This window comes from Paralichthys olivaceus, chromosome 18 (assembly GCF_024713975.1).
Source record: "Paralichthys olivaceus isolate ysfri-2021 chromosome 18, ASM2471397v2, whole genome shotgun sequence".
In the NCBI taxonomy this organism is placed as follows: Eukaryota; Metazoa; Chordata; class Actinopteri; order Pleuronectiformes; family Paralichthyidae; genus Paralichthys; species Paralichthys olivaceus.
Genome location: NC_091110.1, coordinates 18,657,956 through 18,683,840, shown reverse-complemented (window position 1 = coordinate 18,683,840; position 25,885 = coordinate 18,657,956). Strand labels below are relative to the sequence as shown.

The window sequence follows — 25,885 nt, the reverse complement described above, 5'->3', positions numbered from 1 at the left end:
ACCACATACTGGTGTTTTTGTTTTCTGTGACTTGGCAGGAAACAGCTTGTAAATTATACCGTCTTCCTTTATATCGATAATGTTTGTGTTTTACAGTCAGGATGATGTGAAAGTCCTCTTGTAGAAATCCTGTGCACACTGCGCTAAAACAGTTAAAAGTTACATTTTGAAATTCAATACATCGATAAATAACATGAGCCTTTAAATATAATTAGCAGAATATACATTCCTTATGACATTTAAACCTTGCCCTTGAATCCCAGAAATATCATGATGGGCCCTTGTATCCTCCAGAAGCTCCCAAAACAGATTACATTTGAATTTCCACCTCTCGAGCCTGGTTTTAAAATGAAATGATGCACATTTGACTGGTTTACTTGTGCACTTCTTTATTTCTCTTCCTCTGCACTCTTCAGTCAGTGCAGTTCTTAATTATGGCCTGGTGATAAATGTTTGATGAGGAACAGTAATCTCCTGTAGTACCCAAGAATAGCCCTCTAAGTGCTGATTCATGTGCAGCAGGCTCCTCCTCAGCTCGTGTGTTTGCAGCAGCAGGATTAGCAGCAGGTGGCATCGCCATCGACAATTGCTGAGTGAGCCACGGTCAGTCGGTGAGCCACGGTCAGTCTGTGAGCCACGGTCACATCCAACAACAAATGTGAGGCCTTGTTTGAACATGCGGTGGTCCTGGCCAGGTGTAATCTGGATGTGAACCTAAAGTGGCTAATGTGGTAAATGGTGAATATGGCACGAATAGCACAACAAATATTATACTTACTTATTATCTGGCAGACATTGAACACAGTATGTGGGTCAGATCTGGGCCAAAACTATTTTATTATGTGGATGTGAGTTTGAAAGGAAAACAATGGATTTGAAAATATAAGTAAATGGGTATACGTACTACTTATAACAGTAATAAAAACATTTAAACCTTTCGCAATGACAAGTTTGATTCTTCAGAATGAGACGAAACAATACTCACAAGAAATCTACATTTAATCATTTGATGAGAGGTGAATATAAATTATTTGAAATTGGCGGATTGTAATTGAACATATCACGTTTGATTGACAGGCCGTCCTCCACCCGGTCAACAATAGAAACGGGAGTGGCACATAGAGAGAAGGCGTGTCCGCGAGCCGCAGCGTCCAATCAGGAAGCGCGGTGGGATGGGCCGGGCGGGCTCGTGCTGCAGCGGAGAGGCGGAGCCGCGTTCAGGGGCCGTGCGGACAGAGGAAGCGGAGTCAGAGGAGAGAGACGGCGGGGATGAGTGCGAGGTAGCGGCGCTGCAGGTACAGTCACAGCCGGAGACGAGATCCACAGCCGCGGCGACACCGCCTCGGAGCCCCGGAGTCCTCCCCATCCCCCTTCCAGCAACCGTTTGCGATGTCCGGTGGGGGAGACGTTCGCGTCCTCCGCCAAGAGGCCGGACAGGAGAGCCCGAGGATGCCGGCCTGGAAGCGAGAGATCCTGGAGAGGAGGAAGGCGAAGGGCTCTGGAGCAGCCGGTGCCGCGGAGACGAGCCCCGGCGGCGGCGCGGGCCCGCAGCGGGTCAACGGAGAGGCGACCGGGAGCGTGAACGGCAGCGGCGGCGGCGGCGGTGGAGGAGATGGAGGCGTTGGAGCCCAGAGAGACGGAGGACCGAGCGGAGGGTCCGGGCGGAATTACACCATCACCACCGCCAGCCAACACTTCGTCAACAACAAAGAGACACGACCGGCGGCCGCGGAGACGACGACATCCAGGGAGGAGAGCCTGGTGCTGCAGGAAAGCCTGGGCCCGCTGGAGGAGAACCCGTTCATCAAGCTGGAGAAGGAGCGGAGGAGGCGGCAGGACCGGGACAACGCAGCCCGCCCGGTGCAGCACATCCTGGAGCTGTACGGCAGCGTGCCCGGCATACGGACCATCCGCGCCGAGAACATCATCATCATCGAATCGGATCCGGATTACTTCCCGGAAGCCGGGGCGGTGAAACCCGGGTCCAAGTGGCAGCAGAACGGCGTGAGTAGCTACAGCTCCCTGAACGACCTCCTGGACCAGAGAGGGAGCGCGGTGACCGAGATAAGAGCCAAGGAGGTGGTGATCTATGACACCACGTTGAGCAAGAGTGAGGAGAACCTGAGCACCCTGGGCCGCCCCGACCACGTGACCCCACCGTACGACTCAGGTGAGGGTCCGGGCAGGGTGAGCCGGATGCTGCAGAAGTTCGACAGCAACTACGGGAAGCTGCAGAAGAAGTCCCACAGCACGGAGAACCTGCTGGAGCTGGACTGCGGTGCCGGCTGCAGGCCGAGACCCTGGCTCAAGCCACAGCCAGATCTGGTGCCAAAGCCCAGACCGGGCAGCCCGGGCAGCAGCCTCCCGTCCTCGCCCGTCTTCCAGAGCCCCTGCTCTTCCAAACCAAAGCCACAGCCCGCTGCCTTTGAGCCAGGCAGCCCCCAGCGTTCCACAGCCTCCCCACAGTCTGTGTCCTCATTCCGTCAGCGGTTTGGGGACAGCGGGGGCCCTGGCGTGGCCTCCAGAGATGAGCCAGACAGGGGGGCAACCAAGCTCACCCGAGAGCGAGACTGGGAGGCCACTGAGGTGTCGCCCAAACCCAAGGTGCCATGCTCTCCGGAGACCCGTCGTACCCGTGCCGAGTCCCCCTCAAGCCCCGTCTCATCTAAGGTGACGCGTTCCTCGTCCGACTTTGAGATCCGTCCCTCCCCAAAGCCGGACCTCAACCAGATCCCCGATGGGGACACCCAGGCACGGGCCCTTGCAAACCTGCGCCTGCAGTCCCGCTACACCTTCACAGTGATCCCCAAACGCCGGCTGGCTGCCATACCTGCAACAGGCAGCCAGATGCCGCCTGGCTCGATCAAGTCTTCACCGTCTCACAGAGTGGCAGAGGTGCCAGGAGTGCCAACCTCCATCGCCCCAACACCCAGTCTGACACCATCAAAAAGGAAGGAGGAGAAGGAGCTGGAAGAGGAGATGGAGAGGGTAGTCAGGTTATCCAAGCCTGAACCACCTCCTGCTGTTGCCACAAGTCCTGCACCTCCTCCACCCTCAGAACCCTTATCTCCATCACCTGATCACACCCCAGCTCCCTCCTCTCCTCCTGCCCTGTCCTCACCCCCCTCCTCTGTGGCTGTCCCATCTTCCCCCCCTTTCTCCCCACCCGCCTCATCTCCCGTCTCCTCAGACACTCTCGCCCCCCCTGCCCCCTCCCCGGCTCCAGAACAACCTCCCATGGATCAGCTGCCAGTCACAAATATAGATGACATTGAGGTGGAGCCGCCCCAGCGAGTCCCTGTTCCCAGCCCCATGGTGCAGAGGAGAAAGGGGAACACCTTCACTGTGGTGCCTAAACATAGGGTGGACCCCCAGGTGAGCTCACCTGAGCCCCAACAGGAAAGCTCATCTGAGGCCCCGCCGGGGTCCACACCTCCGCAGGCCCCATACGCTCAACTGGGGTCCCTGCTGAAGAAGCGTTACCCTGCTGTGGAGGAGATTGAGGTCATCGGTGGATACCAGTCTCTGGCCAAGTCCTGCCTCTCTAAGATGGGCTCCACGGGCAAGAAGGTGAGAATAAAAACTGAACTGACGTGTTATCCTCTGAACTGTTTTGGTGATAAATGAATTCATTAGGTCACTTCAGAGCACAAACACAGATTCTTCCAGCTTCTCAGTTGTGAGGATTTACTGATTTTCTCTGTCGGCTGAATATCTTTGTGTTTCCAGACATTTGTTTAATATTTTCTGTCGTTTAAAATACCAGCTGATCACTCAGTCGGTCAAAACAGACGTTCAAGAGACTGATCAATAGCGGAAATAATAATTATTAGCAGCCCTTGACCTTCAGAGAACACATTAATGCTGCAGCACACAGGAAGTAGTAGTATTGTTGTTTCAGTCTCATGCAGGAGAAGAAGTGCCAAATCCTCCCTGAGGGATCTTTAAAGTTTCCTCTCATCTAAATTTAGTCGTCAGGCGTCCGACAGGAACAGGAACTATCTATGCTTTCATTCCATCTCTCACCTGTGCTTTTCAGGCAGCGTATCCATCCACCCGATGGTTAATCCTCTCAGTTATTCCTGAGTGTGCTGCGAGTGTGAGTGTCAGCATCAAATCTCCACACCCCATCACTTGACCCGCTCTCTAGGTTCGATGCCTAAGTGGATTGAAATTGTTCGCACAGCCACTTGGAAACGACAGGCGGCAGTTTTTTTTTTCCCTGGTAGATCGTCGTCTCACAAAAGCGTGTTATTTGTTGCAGAGTGCATTATTGGGTTAGGCGGCCCCTCCAAGCCTATTGACTGAGCAATCTTATCAAGGCTGTGTTCAGTTCTCAGGCCTGCTCTCACCTGTCACACTTTTTTACTTCATCTGTGTTTTTGTACGGAGCTGAGATTTCTTCAGGCCTTCCCCATAATTAAATGATAACACAGTGTGTGTTGGGGCATCACCGTTATCTTCGATCATAATCGGGTATCTGGTGCTTGCTTGGCGAAGGTCTGTCCTTAATTTGCTCCTGTTTCATCCCTATTGGTTGATTAATCAGATATCAGAGAATGTCTCTAATTAATTGTGCGAGTGCTGCAGGCCGGCGCTGCTCTGGATCAGCCTGTGTGTGTGCCGAGCATTATTGCTGCTGTTTAAGTTGCTGACGAAGAGGGAGCCGGTGATTACAGCCAGTGGCTTTAATTTTTACTTTACGTAACAGGTTTTATGGAGCTGGTTTCCACGTTCAGGGTGTGGAGCGTGTAAGCACGGTTGTCGAGTCTGGAACAACACCCGACCTCTCCTGGCGCCAAGGAGGTTTCACCCCTGTCCCTCTGTTTGTTGGCTGGTTGATTTGTTTGTTTGTCAGCAGGATTATGCAAAAACCACCGAACGGATGTCCCGTTAGAGGTATTAATTAATTTACGACTTTCTTTAACACTGTGAAATAGTGTTTTTTGACTTTTTAACAATTTCTTCAGGAGTAATTTGTGGATCTTGATGAAAGAAATCAGGCCTATTCAGAGGACTGGAGTCATGAGTGTGGGAAATATATTGCTGGTTGAAATGTTGTTTCATCAGGAGACTGTTGGGCCTTAGTTTGGAGGAGTCGTAACTAGAATGGAACTCAGGGCTCAACATCCCTGATGAAACTACATTTAGATTCACTAAAACATCCAATCACACTAATATAAAGAAACTGAAAAGAAGTTTTGTGATAATCCGTCCAGTACTTTTTCTGTGATGCTGCAAACAAACAAACAAACAAATAAATAAACAGATGAAAACAATTCTTCAAACCCTCCATGTTGGATATCTTGAGCCCTTTTGGCAGCGCCTCAGTCCAGAGACTTTCTAAGGATTGACTGATGGCTAAGTATGTTTTGGCCATCACGGTGATCTTTGCGATCATAATCAGATGCCCGCCACTTTGGTTGGCAAAGGTGCCGCTGCAAATTGCTCCTGTTTCACAGCCTCTGTGATGTTGGCACTCAGTCCGGTTCCCTTGACCGGCTCTGCTGTAATCCTCTGCTCCCCAAGTAAATCTAACGACCTCTTACAACCGGGGCAAGAAACGTGGCCAACTTGAGATTTTATCAAGTGGAAACTCTGCAGCCACTTAGATTTAAGATTCCATTTAATTCATTGGCAGCAGAGAGGAAATAGAGAATAAGTTTCCCAATATTTACATCTTGCAAAGTAAGGTATATTATAAAGTACAGATTTGGTTTTGGGGCAGAATCTCTGGTATTTTCCAAACCGCACTATCCCACAATGTCAATACCCACAGGCTACGTACTGAACATAGGAGGATGCCAAAATGTTTTAATTCCTGCACCATTCCTTTAAAATGGATATTTGTAAATCTCTGCAGTGGAAAGTTTGGGATTTTAAAGAAGTCGTAGATTTTAAGATACAGTCCTGTGGGTTGGTGCGACGCTTGTCTGCACATCATGACTTCACAATGATGGATATTCAGGTTGCAGACTCGTCTGCGTTAACCGGTTGTGTTGTGCATGTTTTATCGTGTGCACATGTGCATGTAGATTAGCCGTGAGCGTGGCCATGAGACAGGAACACATCTTTGTGTGTCCTTCATGCTCCCAAACAAAACACTTTCTTCTTTTGTTGTCTGTCTGCTCTTCTTGGTCATCATCAAGGCCCAGATTTTTTTTTTCCTCCTTTCTTTTCTGGGCAGGGCTGTGCAAGCAATTACAAAAGCATCGAGGCTTTGGCCTGGCCTGTATAATTTGTGTGGAATTTTTGTTCAGTGCCGCTTCTGTGTGAGAGCAGCCTCTGAGAACGGCCTCGGCTCAGGGTTCTGGTCTTGGATCGTTTTTTTTTTTCTTTCCAGCAAAACCAAACCATTTTTTACGAGTAACTTGGCTGGAAGAGAATGTTCCGTATGCACGTCAGGACCTTGAGAACCGAAGCAGATCATCAGCTCTTTTTCCAAATATATTTTCCTCGGTACCCTCTCTCCATGAGTTCTCAACCCACTCAAGACTTGTGTGAGTGCAGTGTGCTGGACCACATCCAGCACATTTCCTCCTGTACTCATCTGTATCGCTCCACAAGCACCACTCGGCTTTGTGTTTTTTCTCCTCTACCCACAGTGCACTGCTTTATTCCTGCGCGGCGGTGGTTAATAAGGCCTGTCCCCTTGCTTCCAGCTTCCTCTGATCTCCTCCGCTGTATTGGGGTAGGAATTGTGGAAGAGCTATGTAGGTCAAGTGCAGCTTCTTGTAACGCATCACTCCGGCATTTGCATAAAATCGACTCTGGCGTTCTAGTGAAATACAGAGACCAGGACTGACTCTGTCTCCATCTGCACTTTGATTGGATTGGGATCTCTTCACCCTTGCGGTGGATGCGGCCGCTCTTTGTCGAGGAGAGGTGCAGCTGGCAGCGAGGCATGGGGGGGGGGGGCAGAGTGGTTTGTTTTTGAAGTCTCTGCTCCCTCTGACTGGTTATTATGGGAAGAGGGAGACAGATCAATGTGGCTGTCAGTGTAACATCCAGAGGGAGAGAGAGAGAGGAGGAAAGAGGAAGAGGTTTTATGGTGCACCCCGCCTTTTCCCAGAGTTCATTTCTGTGTATTTGCACAAAGTAACCTCTCATTTTAAATTGCTGCAGCACATTTATGTGTAATAATGATTCATCCATCAAGATAATGATGAGGTGTGGTAAAGAGGACGTGTGTTTGTCATTGTAAATGATGATTAGTCAGACAAGGGACAATTACTCTGCTGGTAGTTTGACATTGGGTTTGATATTGTGTTTAGTTTCTATTAATCTTAAATTAACAAAAGCCTGTGATTATATTAACTGAACTTAAGGTGCTTTTACTGTTAACCTGTTCGGTGCGGATCAGACAAACTGCGAAAGAGTCAGTTGAACTGAATCTGTGTTTAAGACTCAAATATAATTACAAATTAGCTGTGATGCCGTGATCTTTAGCATATTTTCTGACCATAACCAGTGACTCTACGGCTGATTCAGGGTTTCTCACTGAACTGAGTTGGTTAAAAAAAACCTCAACATTCAGTTTGGTGACTGTGATTCTTGAAAGGCCAGTTGTTGGTCGAGCAGAAAAAGGATAAAGAGAGCAAACGTTTGCGACTCCAAGTCGAAGTAATACGAAGAAAAACCCAACCAGACAAAGAAAACAGTAAAGATCCACTGAAGGCAGCACAATGTGAAGCCCCGCCCATTCATTTACGAGGTTTTGTCTTCGCCCCTGTCTGTTATTGTGTGTTTGTCTTTCAGAGGCATTACACAAAAACTCCTCGACACGTTTCCACCAAACTTGTTGGAAGGATGGAAAATGGGCCAAGAGAGAATCCAAAAAGTTTTTTGGGGGACATTTCAGGCCTTTTTGTATGAAGGGCACTGATATCTGAGTGTGTGCAGTTGCAAGTTGTGTCTTTGCGGTTGTGTGCGTTTACTATTTTCTGTGTGACACAAGAAAATTGCCTTACAAGGCGTTGTGGGATTACGGGTGACATGGGAATGGCCTGTGATGCAATAGCACGGACGGGTCAGGATCGGGTGAATCTTAACCTTTAGCGGATGAACGTCTGAGGAGGAGATCATTATTGTGCTGTGTGACGTCCAAACAAGGGAATGTTTTCTGACTTCTGTCTGTTCTATTAATAAAACCAGTAGAATCACTGTGGACGCAGCTGCAGATCCACCAAAACCAGCGTTTTAATGCTGTGAAACACTATTGACTCGTCACACAAAGACCATCCTGGTGGTTGAACTGGTACCTGAACACATCAGATAGGTTTGTGGGGGTGTGCAGGGAAAAATAGCTGTAATGAAATCATAATAATGAAATTATGAATCGTGACTGATGACCATGTCCACATGTAAATGGATCATAAGAACACGGACACACTTAGCCAGGATTTTCCCTGGTGCATCGGAGAGTGAGCCAAATTGCAGTCTGAACTAATAATCAGTTATTACGAAAGGAGCTAATCAGTTATTGTCATTTAATGGTGCAGATAGCGCTTATGATTCAACATGGCATCATCAAAACGAAAGGGCATTAGTTTAAAATGTTTTAGTTTTGCGTGGATTAAATCAACTAACTTTCCAAGCGCATGTGGACATCATGTACTGTCGCCACACAATGATACAAAAAGACAGTTAAAGTCAAGTGTCCTGCTCCTACATGTAAAAAGTGCCTTTCAGATAAATTACACGTTCGTTTGACTTCTCTTCCTCCGCAACAGTCACAGCAAAGTCGTGTTTTCATAGCTCGGCTCACACGCCTCTGTGCACGGATGTGAACGCTGTTTCCTTCATCATGTTTAGAAAACCCACAACCACTTGAAAACTTTTTCTGCTTCTGCTTGAATGTCAAACATACAGCAGGTTAAAAATACCCAAACCTAAATGGTTAAAGGCTCTGAACACAGGAAGGCCAATGAAAGGGCACACTCCTACATTTACATTGTGTGTGTGGACTACAGGTGTGAAAGTCCATTGTGTTTAATTATTTACCACCAGCAGACATTCCCCACCTCTCCTCCCACACACTTCCTGAAATCTACCACTCCTCCTCTTGCCTTTTTAAAAAAATATATAGTATCCAAAGGACCCTGGTTTTCCTTTATTGAGGCTGAGGTGAAGAGAGAGGACAAAGTATTTGAAGTTGTGATACTAACTTCCTACGAACCAAGAAAAACAGAGACATTTACATTTCAGTTTGATGCTTTATTATTCTTTTAAGATATATATCGATTCCTGTCCCAGTCCGTAAAACTCATTGTTGTTGCAGTACTTTGTGTTTTTCTAATGAAAGTACTCAGACCTGCCCCGTAGATTAAACCTACACCAACATCTTGCCCAAGTAGCATTTTTTGTCCACGGACATATAAACATCTATGAACTCGTTCCAGTGCAGGACTTTTCGTGTTGGTGATAATCATAATGAAAATAGCTGAGCAAAACCAGTAAAGTCGTGGATCACAGAACTGAAACTGAGTCGAAAGAGGATTAACGCTGCATACAAGTGAGGGGAACTCTAAACTTCACTGGATCTTTGATCGAAGTCCCACCAGCAACTTTAAGAACGACACCGTGTCTTTGTCGTGCACAGTTAATGATACGTGCGGTTTCATGATCAACATGCCGTGCAAACATGGTTTCCGTTTAAAAATAATCTTGTTATTTCTTGTGGCGGCTATGTGGCTATAGGTTAAACGCCCTCTCTCTCTCCCTCTCTCTCTCTCTCTCTCTCTCTCTCTCTCTCTCTCTCACACACACACTCACACAACGCCCACATGTAAAAACACAGGTTACCCACACAGCCCTTTAGTCACACGTGCAAACCCTGCAAAGTAATTAGAATTCACCCAGCAGAGCCCCACTATCATAGTCATGTTTAATTCAGTGTGTGTGTGTATCTTAAGAGTGCATGTGTGAGAGGGGGAAGAGACTGAGAGCAGAGGATGTTATAAATGGAGCGTTCTGAAAAGTTTATAAAAAGAAACAAGAGATTTGAGTGAAAGAAGCAGGAAGCGGTCACTTGACTTTTGAATACAGGCTCCAGTGTTTTGTCCATCATCTGCTTTGACAAACACAGAACACTGTTGTTAACCGGACGCTTTGTGAGAAGCTTCATGTCGTGTCACCTTATTGTAAATTTTATTCAAATACTCTCCGCTGAGTCCCTCTTCATGTAAATCGTTAAACATTAGTCTGTTTACAGGACTAATAGCGGCCATGTTGGTTTCTTTTTGCCTCCACTCTCCCGTTTCCCTCCGTCACATATCCATGGCGCCTGTCGCCAGGGCAACACGAGCCGCGGCCATTCTATCCTGTCATTACGACTCCAGGATAAGCAACACACTCCTCTGTCTCCCTCACACACACACACACACACACACACACACACACACTTTGTGATGTCAGGGTTGACATCGTGGATTCTTGTTGGTGGATGTGCAGTTGTTACAAGAAGCATTTTTTTTCTGCAAACTGAAATCTGTGTGTGGAGACTCAACATGTCTGATGTACAAGAGAGGAGTCGTGTGTTTTCATGAAGCTCAGTGTGAAGCCTCGGTGACTCGTTTCAAATCATATTTGAGATCAATAACAATCTACAGCCACCCCAGTGTTTCTGTGAGACTTACACGAGCTACATGCTAAGGCTAGCAGGGTCAGAGTAACAATGCTAATGTTTATCAGGTAATGTTTCGCCATCTCCACCATCTTAGCTTAGCATCTTAGCATCTGCTTCCCAGCACTCGACACACAAAGCGAACAGCTCACCATCCAGTGACTCTCGTGTTTGATACGGACACAAACATTTTTGTGTGACCACAATAAATACTGAGCCAAACATTTACCAGTTACATTTTAAAATGTAAAATCAAAATTGTTTGGGCCCCGCAGAGAGTGCACACCTCCGCTAAAGCTAATGCCTCATCTCGCCATGTCAGGAAAAGAAGACTAAGACCACTTCAACAGTCCTCAGGACTTTCCCCTCATCAAAATATGAAACCCACCTAAAAAGTCGACTCATTTCACATCGGAGGAGTCTGCTGTTCTGATCTGAGTTCGAGCACAGTGGAACAGAAGAAAGCATCCTGTTAAGGAAGTTCCACTTTTACCTCAGTCCCTCTTTCAGACTCCACGGTGACGGAGCGGTTTTAGATTGCTGAAAGTTCAATGTGCGTCAGAACGTCACAGCGGAAGAGGTGCAGCCCTGGCGTCTAGTTTTACACTGTGTCGATCTTTGGAAATGCATTGATGCTGCAAACTTCCTCCTAAAAGTTTTTCTGGTTGCAACATCTTCCGATAAACACAATCTCCATTGTCTTTGCTGGGTGACGTTTGCTGCCTTGATACTGTTGATCACAGACTCATCTTTGACGCAAAGTTCACTGACACAATAACCTTGCTCTCACTTCCTGAAATCCATGTGACTTTTATCCACTCTGGACACTGAGACACACCCATCGTCAATATAAATATATCTATAATCCTGATCCAGTGCTCGGGATCCTGTGTTGTCCTTTGTCCTGATTGTTGTCTTCCAGACACGCCCGACCATTCACGCTTTCATACGAGGTGAACTTTAATGTATTGAACGCCCTAAACTCTCCCACAGCGTCAGCGTGTGTCAGGAGGAGTTTGCTGATTGCAGGTTTTGATCTCCACCCTGTCGGTCTCACCTTTCATACAAAGTGTGTTCGGTTAAATTCGTCTGTGCCACGTTGCTCCTATCAACAAAAATGTTCTCAGGCGGGAGAGAATATTAAAACGTCTCCTCTGATCTCAGGCAGATATTGGAAGGGTCGTTGTAACAAACAAGTAAATTGTGTTTCCTCTCTCATCCAGGTCTGATTAATCAGATAATAAAGCACACACACACACACACACACACACACACACACACACATGCAGCTATGAAAAGCACACAATTACAGACTCACGCAATCTTGAGACATGGGAGTGTAAACACACATTTTCATATTTGGCATCGCCTGCTGCCACCAGCACGGGCAGCAGGCGATGCCAGTCTCCACCTCCTCTGTTGTATCCACGTTGTGATACTTGCTCATTAATGGTGGAATCACTCAATCACTCAATCACTCGCTGAGCTGAGTCAACTCCGGACTGTGGACCGTACGTGACGAGTGAAACCCACACGAGGGCTTCTACGTCTGTGACCTTTCAGCGTAGATTACAACTGAAGAGGTTTTGAGTAGGTGTGCTGTATTTTTTTTTACTCTGATGTGAACAGACCTTTCATTTACAGGTCACCAACTCGAAGGTTTTGTACTTGCAGGTGAAATCAGTTTCTCTCATAATCGAGTTTGTCGTCTCGGGTCGAAGATCAGTGAAGGAAATTTGCTGCATCAATTAACACAAAAACAATTAGGTCAGTAAAACTTATATGAAGCAGGAGAGACACTTTCTATTGATGCGTGTTTGTGGTTGATAGTCTGAGTAGATAATACACGAAGACATCAGATACAGGATCTGTTATGAAAGCACATTTTGAACGAGGGAATAATTCATTGATCTCGATGAAAATAACTGATGAAAACTATCCGGCATATTTATGGAAGTGATATCTCTAACTTATATTGAAATGAAAATCCAGATCTAGTAGCAGATTTAAATATGGTTTCATAAGGGGACTGTTGGGCCTTGGTAATTGAGAATCCCCCAGAAAGATACCGATGTCAGGATATTTAAGATGAATTTACTGCTACAGCTGTTTTCTATGGATGTTTTGAATAAAAGCAGACAAACGACAGAGAAACATTTTGAAATGTGACCTGAACATTTTCTCCATCTGATCTTTAGTCTGATCCTTCATTTCCCTGTTTGTGATCCTCTGTGTCACACTAGTTACGAGACGTACACCACATGCTTTGTTTGAATACATGTACGCAGGCTTTATGATCCCTCTCTTCACGCGATAATGCAGCTCAACCCCTCAGCCGGTGTATTGTGGTGCTGTTCTAATATTATCTACCTGCCAAGAGATTAGCTCTAATCAGGCACATGTCAGGCTCCTGCAAGCCACTGTACACCTGTGGTCCATTACGAGATCTGTAATACCGCACATGTTGTGTGTGTTTTTGCAGAAAACTATATTTAATATAGTTTTCTCATGCACCAGAGGCATCAGGTGCTTTTCTACACATATGGCAAAACTGAGATAGATGCAGAAACTCATTTTGAAGAAGTCGGAAGCTAACGTGTTGCTACACCCACAAAAACTGCTCCATTGTGCTGTAGCTTCACTGTAGAAGCTTCCAAACTCAACTCGATCAGTGTGTGTGTGTGTGCGTGCATGTGTGTGTGTGTCCATTCAGTAGGAACTGCTTGTCACCAAACGAGGCCATGCTGGGTGGCCTTGGAAAAATTCCTGGCACCACTCCCATCTATCCAAATGGCCGCGGCACATTCGTGTCATAATCATCTCATTTGCAGACTCTTTTCTTCTTCTCTCTCGCTTCTTCTTTTTTTCCCCTCAATGTCCATTTGTGCCTCGTGCACAACATGCGAACATCGTCGAAAAAAACAAAAACACGGCCTACGAAAGTTATGAGAGAGGAACTTGTGGGATACATTTCGGCATCTGATGTGTCTGTGTGGTTGTGTCGGAGATGCTCAGACTAACACCTTTTGATTCAGGTGAATACTTACATGCAACAATTTCAAGACTTTTACGATCACGTCTTTCCAAAGCTCTTATCTTCTCTCTCTCACACACAGACAGGGTTTCCTGTACTTCCTTTAGTGACAGTATCCATAAATCACAGATACGTTTCCTGTGCTGTTTTCAAAACAAGTTGCATGTTAAGAGATTTTATTTCTCCATCATTTAATTTTGACGCAAAGCAACTGCTTCTTGTACAAACACACACACACACACACAAACTGCAGTACACAGTCAGTCTTTGATGAAGACAAAGCAAAACTAAGGGCCTGAGTCGGGCCCCTGATGGCCGTCCCATAGCCTGAGGACAGACGAGCAGCCTTTTTAATCCTGCGCAGCTGAAGCAGAGCCACGACACGGGCACCAGCAGGCAGACAGAGACACACTACATACGATGTGAAGATAACAGTTGTGTTAACCCCAATTTCTCTCTTCCTCTGTCTTTGTCCATCGTCTCTAAAATGGATCAATGCTGCAGCTAAACAGTTGGAACGTGAAGTCAGAGAAAGGCCGATAACGGAGGCACTGCAGAGGAGTCTCGGCTGAAAAGAGTCTCATGCGAGCAGAGCAGACAGAAAGAAAAGTGAAAGACAGTGAAATGGGAAGCGCGCCTCGTGGCTAGCCTGATTTATTGATAGGCCCACATTTGGCGTCCAGAGACTTCCTCCGAGACAGGATGCCAGTTTAGCAAGGAAACACTTTCTGTGGTGTAAGATTCAACACAGGGACTTAAAAAAGGAGGTTTGGGTCTAAAAATAGTCGATGTCTGCGACAGAGGGCTGTTTTTAAAGATGGTTACACAGAACCAGAGCTTATGTCTCTGCACAACATTTGAATTGTGCTGTTTCGGCTGAAGAAAGCAGAAAGAAAGACTCTGATGATTTATTGAAAACCCAGAAGCTGAAAAGAGAGATCAGTCAGTTGAAACAGAATTGTTATCAGTTTCAGTTTGTTCCGTATTAAAAGCTCGGGGCTTTTAGTTGGACCCTCGTCTTTGAATGTTTTCATTGATATAGTTCGTGCTCAGCTTCTAATCGGATCAAGAAAACAGCTTTAACCCTGGAACAAACAGAACGAGGTTATAATCTGATATTTTTATTGATATCTTACCAGGAAACCTACTTGAAAATAAACTGGATGTAACTGACATGGTTGAGTAGTTGTAAAGGCTCATTGATGAATTCACAGGGTTCACAGACAGATTAAGTCTATATACAGACTAATGATCTATAGATCTGACAAACTTTATTTCTAGATTTATACATTCAGGTCAGGTTTTTATATCACAGACATGGATCACTTGATTCAAAATGAGTTTATAGATTAAGCAAAAGATTCTCTAGACTGAGAGTCTATAGGTTAAAGACGCATGTTTCAATTAGAGCAAGGGTCTAGAAACTATGGACGGGCATCATAGATTACAAAAAGACAGATGACTGATAAGGGACAAATGTAGAAAATATATAGAACCTTATGGATTTAAAATGGTGGGCTACAGATCAGGGGCAGAGACTGTCTGCCCATTAAAGACAAGAGTCCAAAGATTTGAGAGGTTAAGACCCGTCAACATATTTGAAATGAAGGTCTTCAGATTTAAGATGAGGGTCCAACGGTTCCAGTTCTGCGTGCAAATCCATAAATTAAACCCAAGGGTCTATAGACGTCTCGGACAAGAGGGTGGGGTTTGTAGACAGACAAATCAAAAGAAGGATCTTTAGATGGAGAGCTCACAGATTCAGAAGGAGATGGTCTATAGATAACAGATGAGGGTCTATAGATAGGGTACAAGGTCCAACCAACCCAGCATGATAATGTTTAGCTCCAGGACTTTATATATTAACACAGTCTATACATGCAGAGTCCAAAGATTCCAAATGAAGGTTGTTTGATTAAGGAACCTGGATCTATAGATTTAGGATTTGGGTCTGCAAGTTCTGCAAGCAAGCCTGTAAATAAAAGATGAGGGTCTGCAGACGTAGAACTAGAGAGTTTGCAGCTAAGAGGTTAAAACCTGGAGCTTTACATGGGGGGGGGGTCTAGATTCCAGATGAGGGTCTAGAGATTAGGGACAAGGGTCCATAGCTTTCAGACTAAAGACCCAGCACAGCGACAGCCCACAGACCGTGAACCCTGTGAACGTCTGTCTCCACGCCACCACCCGACATAAAGAACTGTCATCCCTCTCTGAATAGATGTAATAATTGTTTGCATCTTGTTATCAGCCCTAATCTGGTACCAGCAACTGTTTCAATCATTAAAACCTGATGTGTTCAAGCTATAATGTTCCAGGAGGTTTATAGAAAGAAATTTGAAATCGTCTAAAGGTGGCGTCCCGCAGGCTGTCGTTCTGAATCTGTGGGTCCATGGTCTTCAGTCTTTAGGTCTTTTGTCTGTTGGCCGTAAATCTGGAACATCCACCATCTGAAGATCCTTCTATTTCTGTTTTGTCTGTAAACTCAAAGATAGTTTCATTTAGTGACGTGTAGGATCACTGACATATTTCACTGTCCCGCATCACGGTGATGGATCACAAAGAAGTCATGAAGGTTATGGAACAAGCTTTTAAAATGTCAAATTGAAGTTGACGTCACGAGCAAACTCTGCACGGTCTTGAGTTGGAGGTGAGAGTTTCTGTCTTGTAGCCTTGTGATGGAGATTAGGGCAGATTTAGATCACGGCCTACAGAGTAGATGGAGCCAGGTACAGTACGTTAAGAGCAGTCAGCTGACGGCATTGGACAAACCTGTGTTTGTGTTTGAGTGTGTAGATATATATATATATATATACGTGAGTATGTGTGGCCGGAGTGCATGTAAGTCATTATACATCATTTATGGTCTTCCTCTCATCTTAGAACTGTAACCCTCAGGTTTGTGGGTGCAGACAGAAAACTGCACGCTGCATGGAATCAAACTTTTTAATAGATAACTATAAATGAATAGAAAACACTAATACAACCAAATATATGGAATTTTAATTAAGCAAACACAAACCCAGATACCGACACGTGTGTGAAAGGCTCATATCGGCTGATTTTTATTTGCGTTTAGTGGTAAATCGTCAGTTCTCCTTGGAATACATGGACGGTAATCAACAGTTGTATTGTAGTTAATTGGACGTGAAGTTTACAGATGTTAGCTGCTCCGAAGTTACAAAGGATTTTAATCCGACTAATGTTGAGACAGAAGGAAACTTCCGGAGAACTGAGCAGTAACTTCTCAGAGGAACAGTCGCTTCCTCCTGAAGGGATGAGACGTCTCCTGGGAGGAAACCCGTCAGGCGGTGTGTTCACCGACAGCTACAACCACTGAGGCCTCTGGCTGCACAGCCGCTGTTCACGCCGGCTCACACGGCGCAAGAGCCCGTCTCACCCCACGGATCCATGTTTGCAGACCACTGAAGCGACGCCAAACAGTGAAACGCCCCGAGACGATCAATCACAGAGTGCGAGCTCCTGCGAGGCCGCCACCTGTCCCACTTAGAGATCACACACAGTAGAGGAGATGCAGCCGCTGGAAGCTCTAAACAAACTGCAGCTGGCTCAGCAAGAATCCCCATTAAAGAGCTCTGATGAATAAGTTATCAGCCGTTTGTTTCATGTTGAGCTAAAGCGGTGTTACTGCAGCGTGAGCAAAGAGCTGGGACACGTGATGAGGCTCAGCGCTGAAGGTGTAATTACAGCAATAAGGAAGAAACAACCTGTTAATGTGTCATGTCTGCTCAGTCGATTCAGCAGAGGGATGTCAGTGTTGATATAAGATGTGAGTCTGTGAAATGTGAACGCTGTAAAGTTTGGACTTTTTAACGAACGTTTCGACAAACAAACGGTGGCTGGTCTGTTTTCACAGCAAACAAATCTGGCTTGTAAACAAAGAGCTGGACAACACAGACCATAAATGGCTGCCTCGGTTAGTTTATATAGTTTGTATAATTAAAAGTTATTTTTATCACAGTGAAACCAAATCTCTAAACATGGAGGGAAGAAGGTTTGGACTCACTGGCGTTAGTCTGTTAACTGGTGTTTTAATTATTATGGTTTCAGTGAAGTGAAAATAGAGTGTGAGTCCAGAGACGTCAGTGTTAACGTGTATTTACAACTGAAACAAACGATTTCCTTCTCCCCTTGGTCCAATTTTTCTTCCTTTTGTTTTTATTCATTCCCGAAAACCAGGACACCGAAAATGAACATATTTGCCCAAATCCATGTTATTGATAATGATGATTTATTTACCTTTCAGCTCAAGATCTCATTCAACGAGTCAAGTCTCCAGAGCACGTATGAGTATCCATCAGAGAACAGCGCGTGGGACAGCGGAGACGAGGACGAGGACGAGAAGGGAGACGGCAAGGTAGCAGACGAACAGCCGAGCATGGTGGGACGCATCCACATCCCCCGACCCAGTTTCACCAACTCGCCTACGCACACGAACAACAGCAACGGTGAGATGACGGAAATATCAGCGTCTCTGTCCATGCCACATGAAAATGGAATCCACATGTTCATGGTCCCCAGATGATTCCTAATGACTTGTTCAACACAAAGGTCCTTGAACTGAAAAGTGATCGCTCACGTTAATGTCTGTTAACTTTTAACATTCATGGTCCCAGGGAGAGGAACCCGAAACATCTGGGACTTTTTTTCTGAAGCAACATTTGGCTAAAAAAAAATATCCTACTTGTACAACTCGTGTCATAAAATAGAATTTGTGCAAACATAGAGTTGGGACAGTGATTTTTAGGAACATGTGACATCAATAAAAACGAAACACATGACGAGGAAATGAAATTAGAAGCAGGAGAAAAAACAAAGGACGCATTTATGCAGAGAGGAAATTAGACAGGAACCAAAGTTTAATGCAGATCAGATAACAGCAATTATTGATTATACTGTGGATTTTCTGATGGAAAGATAAAGAAGAAATAAAGTCTTCAGTTCCACTCAGACTGAAATCCTGCAGTTCTTGGACGAGGGAACTGAAAGTCTTATCTTCAGCACTTTCCCCTGATGCACCACTGATGACCACGTAAACAGATTAGCGAGGCAACATGAGCCGCTTTGAATCCATCTTGGTGTGAATTGTTGTCCAGTGTATTTTCAGGCTGTGTCTTCTTGTGAGATTCAAACGGGAGGAGAGTTTATTTTCTAATCGCCTTACAGACTGAGGCCTCGCCGCCATTAACCATGTGAACCGTTTAACATAGATGAGTCACGGAGTTGAGTTTTACCTCCACCATGAAGTTGCTTTGGTTTTTTTTAGCAGGATTACGCAAAAACTACTTAACCATGAAACATATCAAATTTTGGTGCAGATCCAAATAAGAATCCAGATCTATTTCATTTAAATGTGTTTAAACTTTGTGCTCGTCAGAGAAAATTAGTTTTCGTGTGTAACAGTATAGTTTAGAAGAACACGTTGCCATGGAGGTTTGTGTGTTTTAACCAGATTACACAAATAATAATAATTATTAAAAATAACAATAATTATTCAGTGTCTCACAGTGGAATTATTAATAAACTGCATCACTTCCCTCTTTGGTGCAAGTGTCGCCCAGTAGATGGGTGTGATGAGCGAGACCCCTCCTGGACAAACTCTGAACTGCATTAGAGAAAATTGTGGACTCATGCTTTCACCTCATCCGCTCACTGACGAATACTCTTACCGCTCAGTATAAATCATTAATATTAACACATTCTTTTTTTAAATTGCTAAATGCTGTATCTTCTTCATGTAAGCCAAACGAAAAGAGTGTAAACACACGTCACAGCCCGGTTATTGAAACGCAGAAGACAAAACTTTTCTGTGACGGCGCAGAACATGGAGATAACTCGGTTTATCATTTGTCTCATTGTTATTTCAGACCTTTCCAGCTACATTCCCAAGCACTCGGTGGACTTCAGCGCCTGGCAGGAGCACAAGCATGGCGACGGCGTTTACCAGGAAGACGCCGCTTCCACACAGACGCAGGTGACAGAGGAAGTTATGGTGAGTGAGATAGAGAGAGAGAGAGAGACCTTCTCTCAGTCCAGTGTCGGGTGTTGTAGTTTCTCGGCTTCACCCAGTTTTCATGCTTTGTGTATTTCATTCTACTCTCATTTGTAATGTCCAGCTTGTATTTTCATCTTTGAAAAATATCTGATCTCTGGTTTCTAAATTCAATATCGCTAATATTTACAATCACAGCTTCAATACGATCTACATCTCGCCAAGAATCAAAGTCCGACATTACAATCACACATATCCAGGTGTATGTAACACATGTTGTGTTTTCTCAGCTCACACCGGCCGACAGCTCCTCCCTCTCTGACTACAGCAGCGAGCCCGCTCTGTACTTCTGATCACACGGACCAATCAGCTGTTCTGTAGCTTTACAGCATCACACTGGTGTTGGGACCAACAGCAGCCGGAGACGCAGAGGAAGTCGTGTCACATCTGGGTCTGACCCGCCTCCAGCTCCACGTCATCTCTAAGCACATCGTCCTGATCAGAAAGGAAACTTTTTTTTTTTTTTGCTGATTTCCTGCCACGGTACCTCCACACGCCACGGTATCAACTGCGTATCAGCGCAGGACAGCGTTTCGTCAGGTGGCTGATGTTTGAGCTCCACCTTCTTTTTGACAAAAACAGCTGGACTGTCTTTCCCCCCCCTCGACCCTGGACAGTTGATCTGTCGGCCCCCGACTCCGTCCACTGGCTTCACATCTCTCCACGTCCGCATCACATCTTCAATGCTTGCCACGGTTTTTTTTTTTTCTGGGAGACGTTAATGGGCAAAGGGACCAAAAACCCCTTAATTGAACAGGAAGCCACCAGTGCCCATGTGTAGGTATCGCCATGGTGACGGTGAGTTCAGTGTTAGCATGGAAACATGTCATTCTCCAGAAGCGTAGGTCCTGGAGAGCAAGTTCGCTTTCATATAGCAGCTCGATAGCAGACTCAAACAGTAAAGAACAAAAATAGTTAAGGGTGCCACAAATGTAGTTTTACTGTCTTTCTTTGTTTTTGTACCTGCATGTTTTGGTTTCAACCAACACCTCCATGGGTTCTCTTACTGTAAAGCTTCTCTATGCCTTTTAGTTTTGTACATTTTCCAGCCGACTATGCTGTATTGGAGCTGCCAGACGTTTGGTAGACGAGTCAAACAGCGGGCAACTTCAACACGCTTCCTCCTTTAGTGACGAGGGAGGAAACATATGCACCCGGGGGAGATTTCTGTCAACCAGTAGCAACTCTGATCCCCGATCAAATGCTTGAAGAAGTGACCTTGGCCAATAAATGTCTGTACGTCCGTAACGCTGGTGACAAAACAAAGCAACATACTGTAGAATGTTTCTGTATATCCTCTCTTTCGAAATTCTCTGTGTCACGTTTAGAGACTGTATGTAAACATGGACGACGTGTCTCCGCCTCCCGCCACGATCCAGGCACCAAGCCAAAAAATCCCGGATACGAACGCCGCCATTTTGTACCGAAGAGTCTGTCTTCTACACCGGAGGCCCCAAAATATTGGCCATTGCGTTTAATAAAAACGACAGAAAACATCTTTGAGAATAATATATGAAGAGTTTTTCAGTTTGGACAGAGTTTATGACCTTTACAGTAGCCAGCCACCAGGGGGCGATGGAGATGCTTTGGCTTCACTTTAGGGGATCCGTGATGTCGTCCATCTTTAGATACAGTCTGTGGTCATGTTTATGAAAAGCTGTCAGACGTCCTGACACTTTTCTTTTGGCTTCTTGTGTATTTATTCCTGCTTCAAGTTGAAGTTTGCATGTCTGAGACCTGTTCATGTACAAAAAAACATTTTTGTAAAGAAAACATTGCTGGTATGGAAAAAACCGGACGGGTCCAAACAGGCCCACTGGATATTTCTTATCTTTATTATTTGTTTTTTTTTTCTTCCAGTCGGACCTCATGTACTTTAACATTCCACAGAGAAAGACGCCGCTCCATTGAAGTAATGAAGGCAATGATGATAACGATCATTCATGATGTTTGTGAGAGTGAATGTGTGTGTGTGTGTGTGTGTTTGAAAGAATGTGTGATGATTTTTTTAAATTAAGATTTTTTTATATACAGTACAAGAATGCTCCAAGTTTCCAGATGATTTTTAAAAAAAGAAACTCATAATGCCAACTGATTTACGTGTTGCTGTCACAGCCTCACATTCATTCTTCAACCCTACGGCCAGTATTGTTGTACAGTTTCCACCTTGTTTTCATAATTAGGAAGTTTTCTGGAGGACTTTTGCTGTTAGGAGATGAGATTCTGTCTTTGTCCGATGAATTTAGGAAATGATCTGTTTGGAGTCGTGGATGTTTTAAGTGTCTCTGCACTGTCATGCTTGTAGCTTTGATTTGCGCCTCGTGAGAGGGAACGAAGGCGACAGGGAATGTGCACTAAAAGAACAAGAGCTGAAGAGTTTTGTTCCGAAAACAACAGCCACTATTTGCGTCTTGTTATACAACCACTCGAATCACAATGAACGAATCGGTCTCTGGGACTGAGCTCTTCAATCGTACGTGATGAATGCACTGCCGATGATGCCATGTCCATTTTTTTATCCCCTGCCACAGCCTTGCTACGAAAGTCTTATGATTGTCAGCCTTTGCCACTGTGACCACAAACAGTCCACTTGGAGGTTTCCACCATAGACTGTAAATCAAAATGGATGACGAGTCTCAGAAACCATCTTTGAGAGAAATGTATTTGACATGGTCCATCTCCCATCCACTAACCTGGAGGTGGCAGGTGTCATGACTGCAGCCAGCCACCAGGGGGCGGTCAAGATGATTGGGCTTCACTTTCGGGAACCTGTCATGTCGTCCATCTTTATTTACAATCTATCATTTCCACACGGGTCCAAACTTCACATTTGACCTTAACTTGCCTCAACAATTGATGGTTACTTTTGAAATGCATGTATTTAACATTAGTACAAACTATTTGGAATCCACTGTGTTTTAGAAGGTTGAATGTATTAATATTTCCAAGTGTCCATTAAATTCGGATCCATTTTAGTGGCGTGAAAATCTACGAGAAGACTCTTATATATATATATACATTTAAATCTGAAATGATCAAATCTAAAAGTAGACCAACATGATTTAAAAAAATTCAAAACACATTTCATCCAGAGGTAGAGTCAAGGTGCTGTAGAGGGACAAATTCAAAGAAGTCAATTTAAAATCAGAAAGCAAGAGCAGAATAAAAGATAAATAAAGATGTTGTCATTTTTAAGGAGAAGAATAATACAAATAAAGTGGATGGAAATGTTTAAGATAATAAAATAAAATCAAGACCAAGACTTTTTCAAATTGATCTGCATCATGAAGTAAAATCCTCATAATAAGTGATGAAGACTTGATGTTAACTGACCGATGAAGTTTCAGGAGTCTGTTCATAGATTTTCACACCATGAGTGAATGGATGGAAACTAATGTTTGCTTGAAACAGTAGAAAATCAAACCTGTGCAGCATGTATTTAAAAATATTCAGTGAATTCCACACGATGTGCAGTTCCAGAGCTGAAGCTTCTGAATGACTCGTTGTTGTCTGAGGTGAATTTGCTCCGTAGAAGGCAGCATCTGGATGGAACCTGCTGGAGTCACATGACGCGCCTGTGGATCCATGTGTGGTAACAACTGCTGCCTTCAACAAACCAAACCCCAGAGAGGAATCTGATTCCTGTCAGAGGCAGAATGGATTGTGGGAAACTTCACTGACCATCTTACACCAGCAAGAAACTTTTGTGATGACACAGACACATTCTGTCACTGCAGTGTTTTCTCTTCTGACTCCTTCTGTGTTGGTCACACTGTGGTAGAAGCTCCGTCACGTTCCTTCTTTACTTCCTCCCCTCGTCTGTAAATCTTACATCGCAGCAGATGTGCTTACTGTAAAGTTATCGTCGATGATTCCGGAAAATTTAAATAAAATACAAAAAACAAAAGTGATGTCATTACTTGTACAAATGAAAGCTCAATAAATAGATGACTTGAACAAACAGAAATGTTTTATGTTTCTTCCACCACAGACTTCAGTATCTGCGTAGTTTGATATGAATTATTTTATTTTCATATATTTGGTTGTATTTGAATTTTTTATGTAGTTATTATTGCTGCCAAGGAGGTTTTGTTTTCATCTGCATCTGTCTGCATTTTAGCAGGATAAGGAAAAAACTACAGGAGGGATTTTAAATACTAAAATCTTCACTGATGAGTGTCGCGTTTAAAACACAGAGTCATGAGAGTGATAAGAAAGACATTTATTGGAATAAAGAATCAACAACATATCATTCAAACATAAATAGTCCAGCGTGGAGAATAAACTGCATAAAAAGTGCTGTGGTCAAAGCGAATGACCTCTGGTCGCCATCAGTGCTCCTTCCTCCGACTCTCTGCGGCTTTACTCAGGTTTCCTGCCTCCTGCTTCAGGATGCTGAGGAGAGACTGGGAACTCTCCAGGATCTGTAAGAGGAACAAAAATTAAAGACACTCACCAAACTGTAAAAACTATGAGTTGTATGTGTGGGGTCGATGACGTACAGCTGACGTGCTGCTGCTGCACTGTGGAGGTAATTTAAACAGGGTGGAGACTGATGACTGCCTTGTTGTTCTTTAATAAGAGCAGCTTAGGAGTGTGTTTGCAGTGATTAGTGCGAGCGCTCAGGGAGTTCAGCTTCAGTACGTGGGGTGTACCTGAGTGAGGTGAAACTGCTGCAGGAGGAAATGATGGAGAGTAAACCCATAAAGAAAAATAACAGTGTTCCAGAGGGCAGCAGAGTTACTGCGTCAGCCTGTTGTTGAGTCACCTATGGATTCCTAAAAGGAAATTAACCTGAGGGTATCAGGTATGTCATCATAAATCTACCGAGGCCTCTGACAGCGTTCGCTAACACGAGTTTCTTTAAGTTTCTTTGAGATAAACACTTATTTAATGACTTCCAAGTCTTTTAAATGATGAGAAAGGAATCAAGACACACACCTTGGTGTACGCAGCCTCGGACTCGGCAATGGTGCGGTCGAAGGTGTCGCGGGTGACGAGTCTTTGCGCCAGGCTCTCGTTGACTCTGCTCAGCTTCTCTGTGAGGACGCGGACGTCGTGCTGCAGTCGTTCCTTCTCCGTCTGCTCATCCCTGATCTGACGGTTCAGCTCTTCACGCTTGAAGTACAAGTCCTCGATACCTGACCGAGACAAGAGGGGTTTATTAGACCAGAGCGTGGATCTCAATGCTGTGTTCTCGTGAAGTAAAACGCTTATTATATCAAATACACTGTGTGAGTCTGTGTGACTGAGTGATTTCCAGGTGATAGACGGGTGTAATCTTGAGTGTGAGTTAATCTGATTGAAGAGTTGGCTGGTCCGACCGGCCAACAAGCACAGCGGAGGAGACTCATAATCTGTTTAGGAGAGAAGAGTGACGGAGCCACAGCTCGCTTTACACATGAAAACACAGCGAGATGGAGAATATCAAGCAGAGGAATATAAACGACTTCAGGTCTGAACTCTGTGGCTGGTTCAGATGACTTTCATTCTCTGTGCAGTGGAGACAGCGTCCACAGCAAGACAACACGATTCTGTCTCCTGGTCCCCAGTCAGGAGGACACAGGTTATACCATCACATCACGGGTTCATCTAAAACAACAGCCACACTAAGACATTATAAGTACTAGTACACAGTGGACAGGATGAGAGTAGTGCAGACATGGACTGACAGTGTAAAAGTACTTTTAAGTCGCAGTTTAAGTCTGAAGAGGGTGAAATGACCTCAGAGGGGAACGAACACTTACACTTCACCAGCTCGTTGTTGTAGGTCTGCAGAGCTGCAGCTTGTTGGGTCATGTTGAGCTAACACTGGGCGGTGCAACACCGGCGGCTAATGCTAACGCTAACGTGTCCGTGACTTCCTGGATGAACCGGGTCCGGTGGTTCGATCCCGCTCTTGTCTCGTGACTTCGACGGAAGATGAATTTTAAAACTCAAAGTTTCGAGTATTTCACTTGACGACGTCCTGCTTCATGGCGGTTTCCCGGGCAACTGGGACGTAAGCGCCCACCGGATGTGGTATTTTTCACAACCCCGGAAACCCGCCTCTAGCCGGCCCCCTGATTGGCTCATTCTGATATTGTCTCAACCAATCGTCGCGCTTCATGTGTGAACCTCAGCCAATCAGAGGCCGTCGTCTTCTGGATCCTGCTGC

General features: G+C 45.0%; 2 protein-coding genes across 2 annotated transcripts; one reads left to right on the top strand and one right to left on the bottom strand.

The window, feature by feature from the left end:
- Positions 1-23: 23 nt before the first annotated feature.
- Positions 24-23,695, top strand: tprn (taperin). The gene is made up of 4 exons (XM_020107392.2): positions 24-3,570; positions 17,923-18,124; positions 19,544-19,668; positions 19,959-23,695. The coding sequence occupies exons 1-4, from the start codon at positions 1,390-1,392 to the stop codon at positions 20,019-20,021; spliced, it is 2,571 nt and encodes an 856-aa protein (XP_019962951.2). The 5' UTR covers positions 24-1,389; the 3' UTR covers positions 20,022-23,695.
- A 240-nt stretch (positions 23,696-23,935) lies between these two features.
- Positions 23,936-25,801, bottom strand: ssna1 (Sjogren syndrome nuclear autoantigen 1). Its single transcript, XM_020107391.2, has 3 exons — positions 25,476-25,801; positions 24,670-24,869; positions 23,936-24,152 (listed from the first exon to the last, which is right to left on the bottom strand). Exons 1-3 carry the CDS (start codon positions 25,525-25,527, stop codon positions 24,060-24,062), a joined length of 345 nt encoding a protein of 114 aa, XP_019962950.1. The 5' UTR covers positions 25,528-25,801; the 3' UTR covers positions 23,936-24,059.
- Positions 25,802-25,885: the final 84 nt, after the last annotated feature.

Bases quoted from the DNA above. Each gene is read 5' to 3' on its own strand.
- tprn (XM_020107392.2), top strand. From the start codon at position 1,390: ATGTCCGGTGGGGGAGACGTTCGCGTCCTCCGCCAAGAGGCCGGACAG. The intron at 3,571-17,922 runs GTGAGAATAAAA...TTTACCTTTCAG, and splicing joins TGGGCTCCACGGGCAAGAAG to CTCAAGATCTCATTCAACGA. The intron at 19,669-19,958 runs GTGAGTGAGATA...GTGTTTTCTCAG, and splicing joins AGGTGACAGAGGAAGTTATG to CTCACACCGGCCGACAGCTC.
- ssna1 (XM_020107391.2), bottom strand. From the start codon at position 25,527: ATGACCCAACAAGCTGCAGCTCTGCAGACCTACAACAACGAGCTGGTG. The intron at 24,870-25,475 runs GTAAGTGTTCGT...TGTCTCGGTCAG, and splicing joins CAACAACGAGCTGGTGAAGT to GTATCGAGGACTTGTACTTC. The intron at 24,153-24,669 runs GTGTGTGTCTTG...TTCCTCTTACAG, and splicing joins CCGAGGCTGCGTACACCAAG to ATCCTGGAGAGTTCCCAGTC.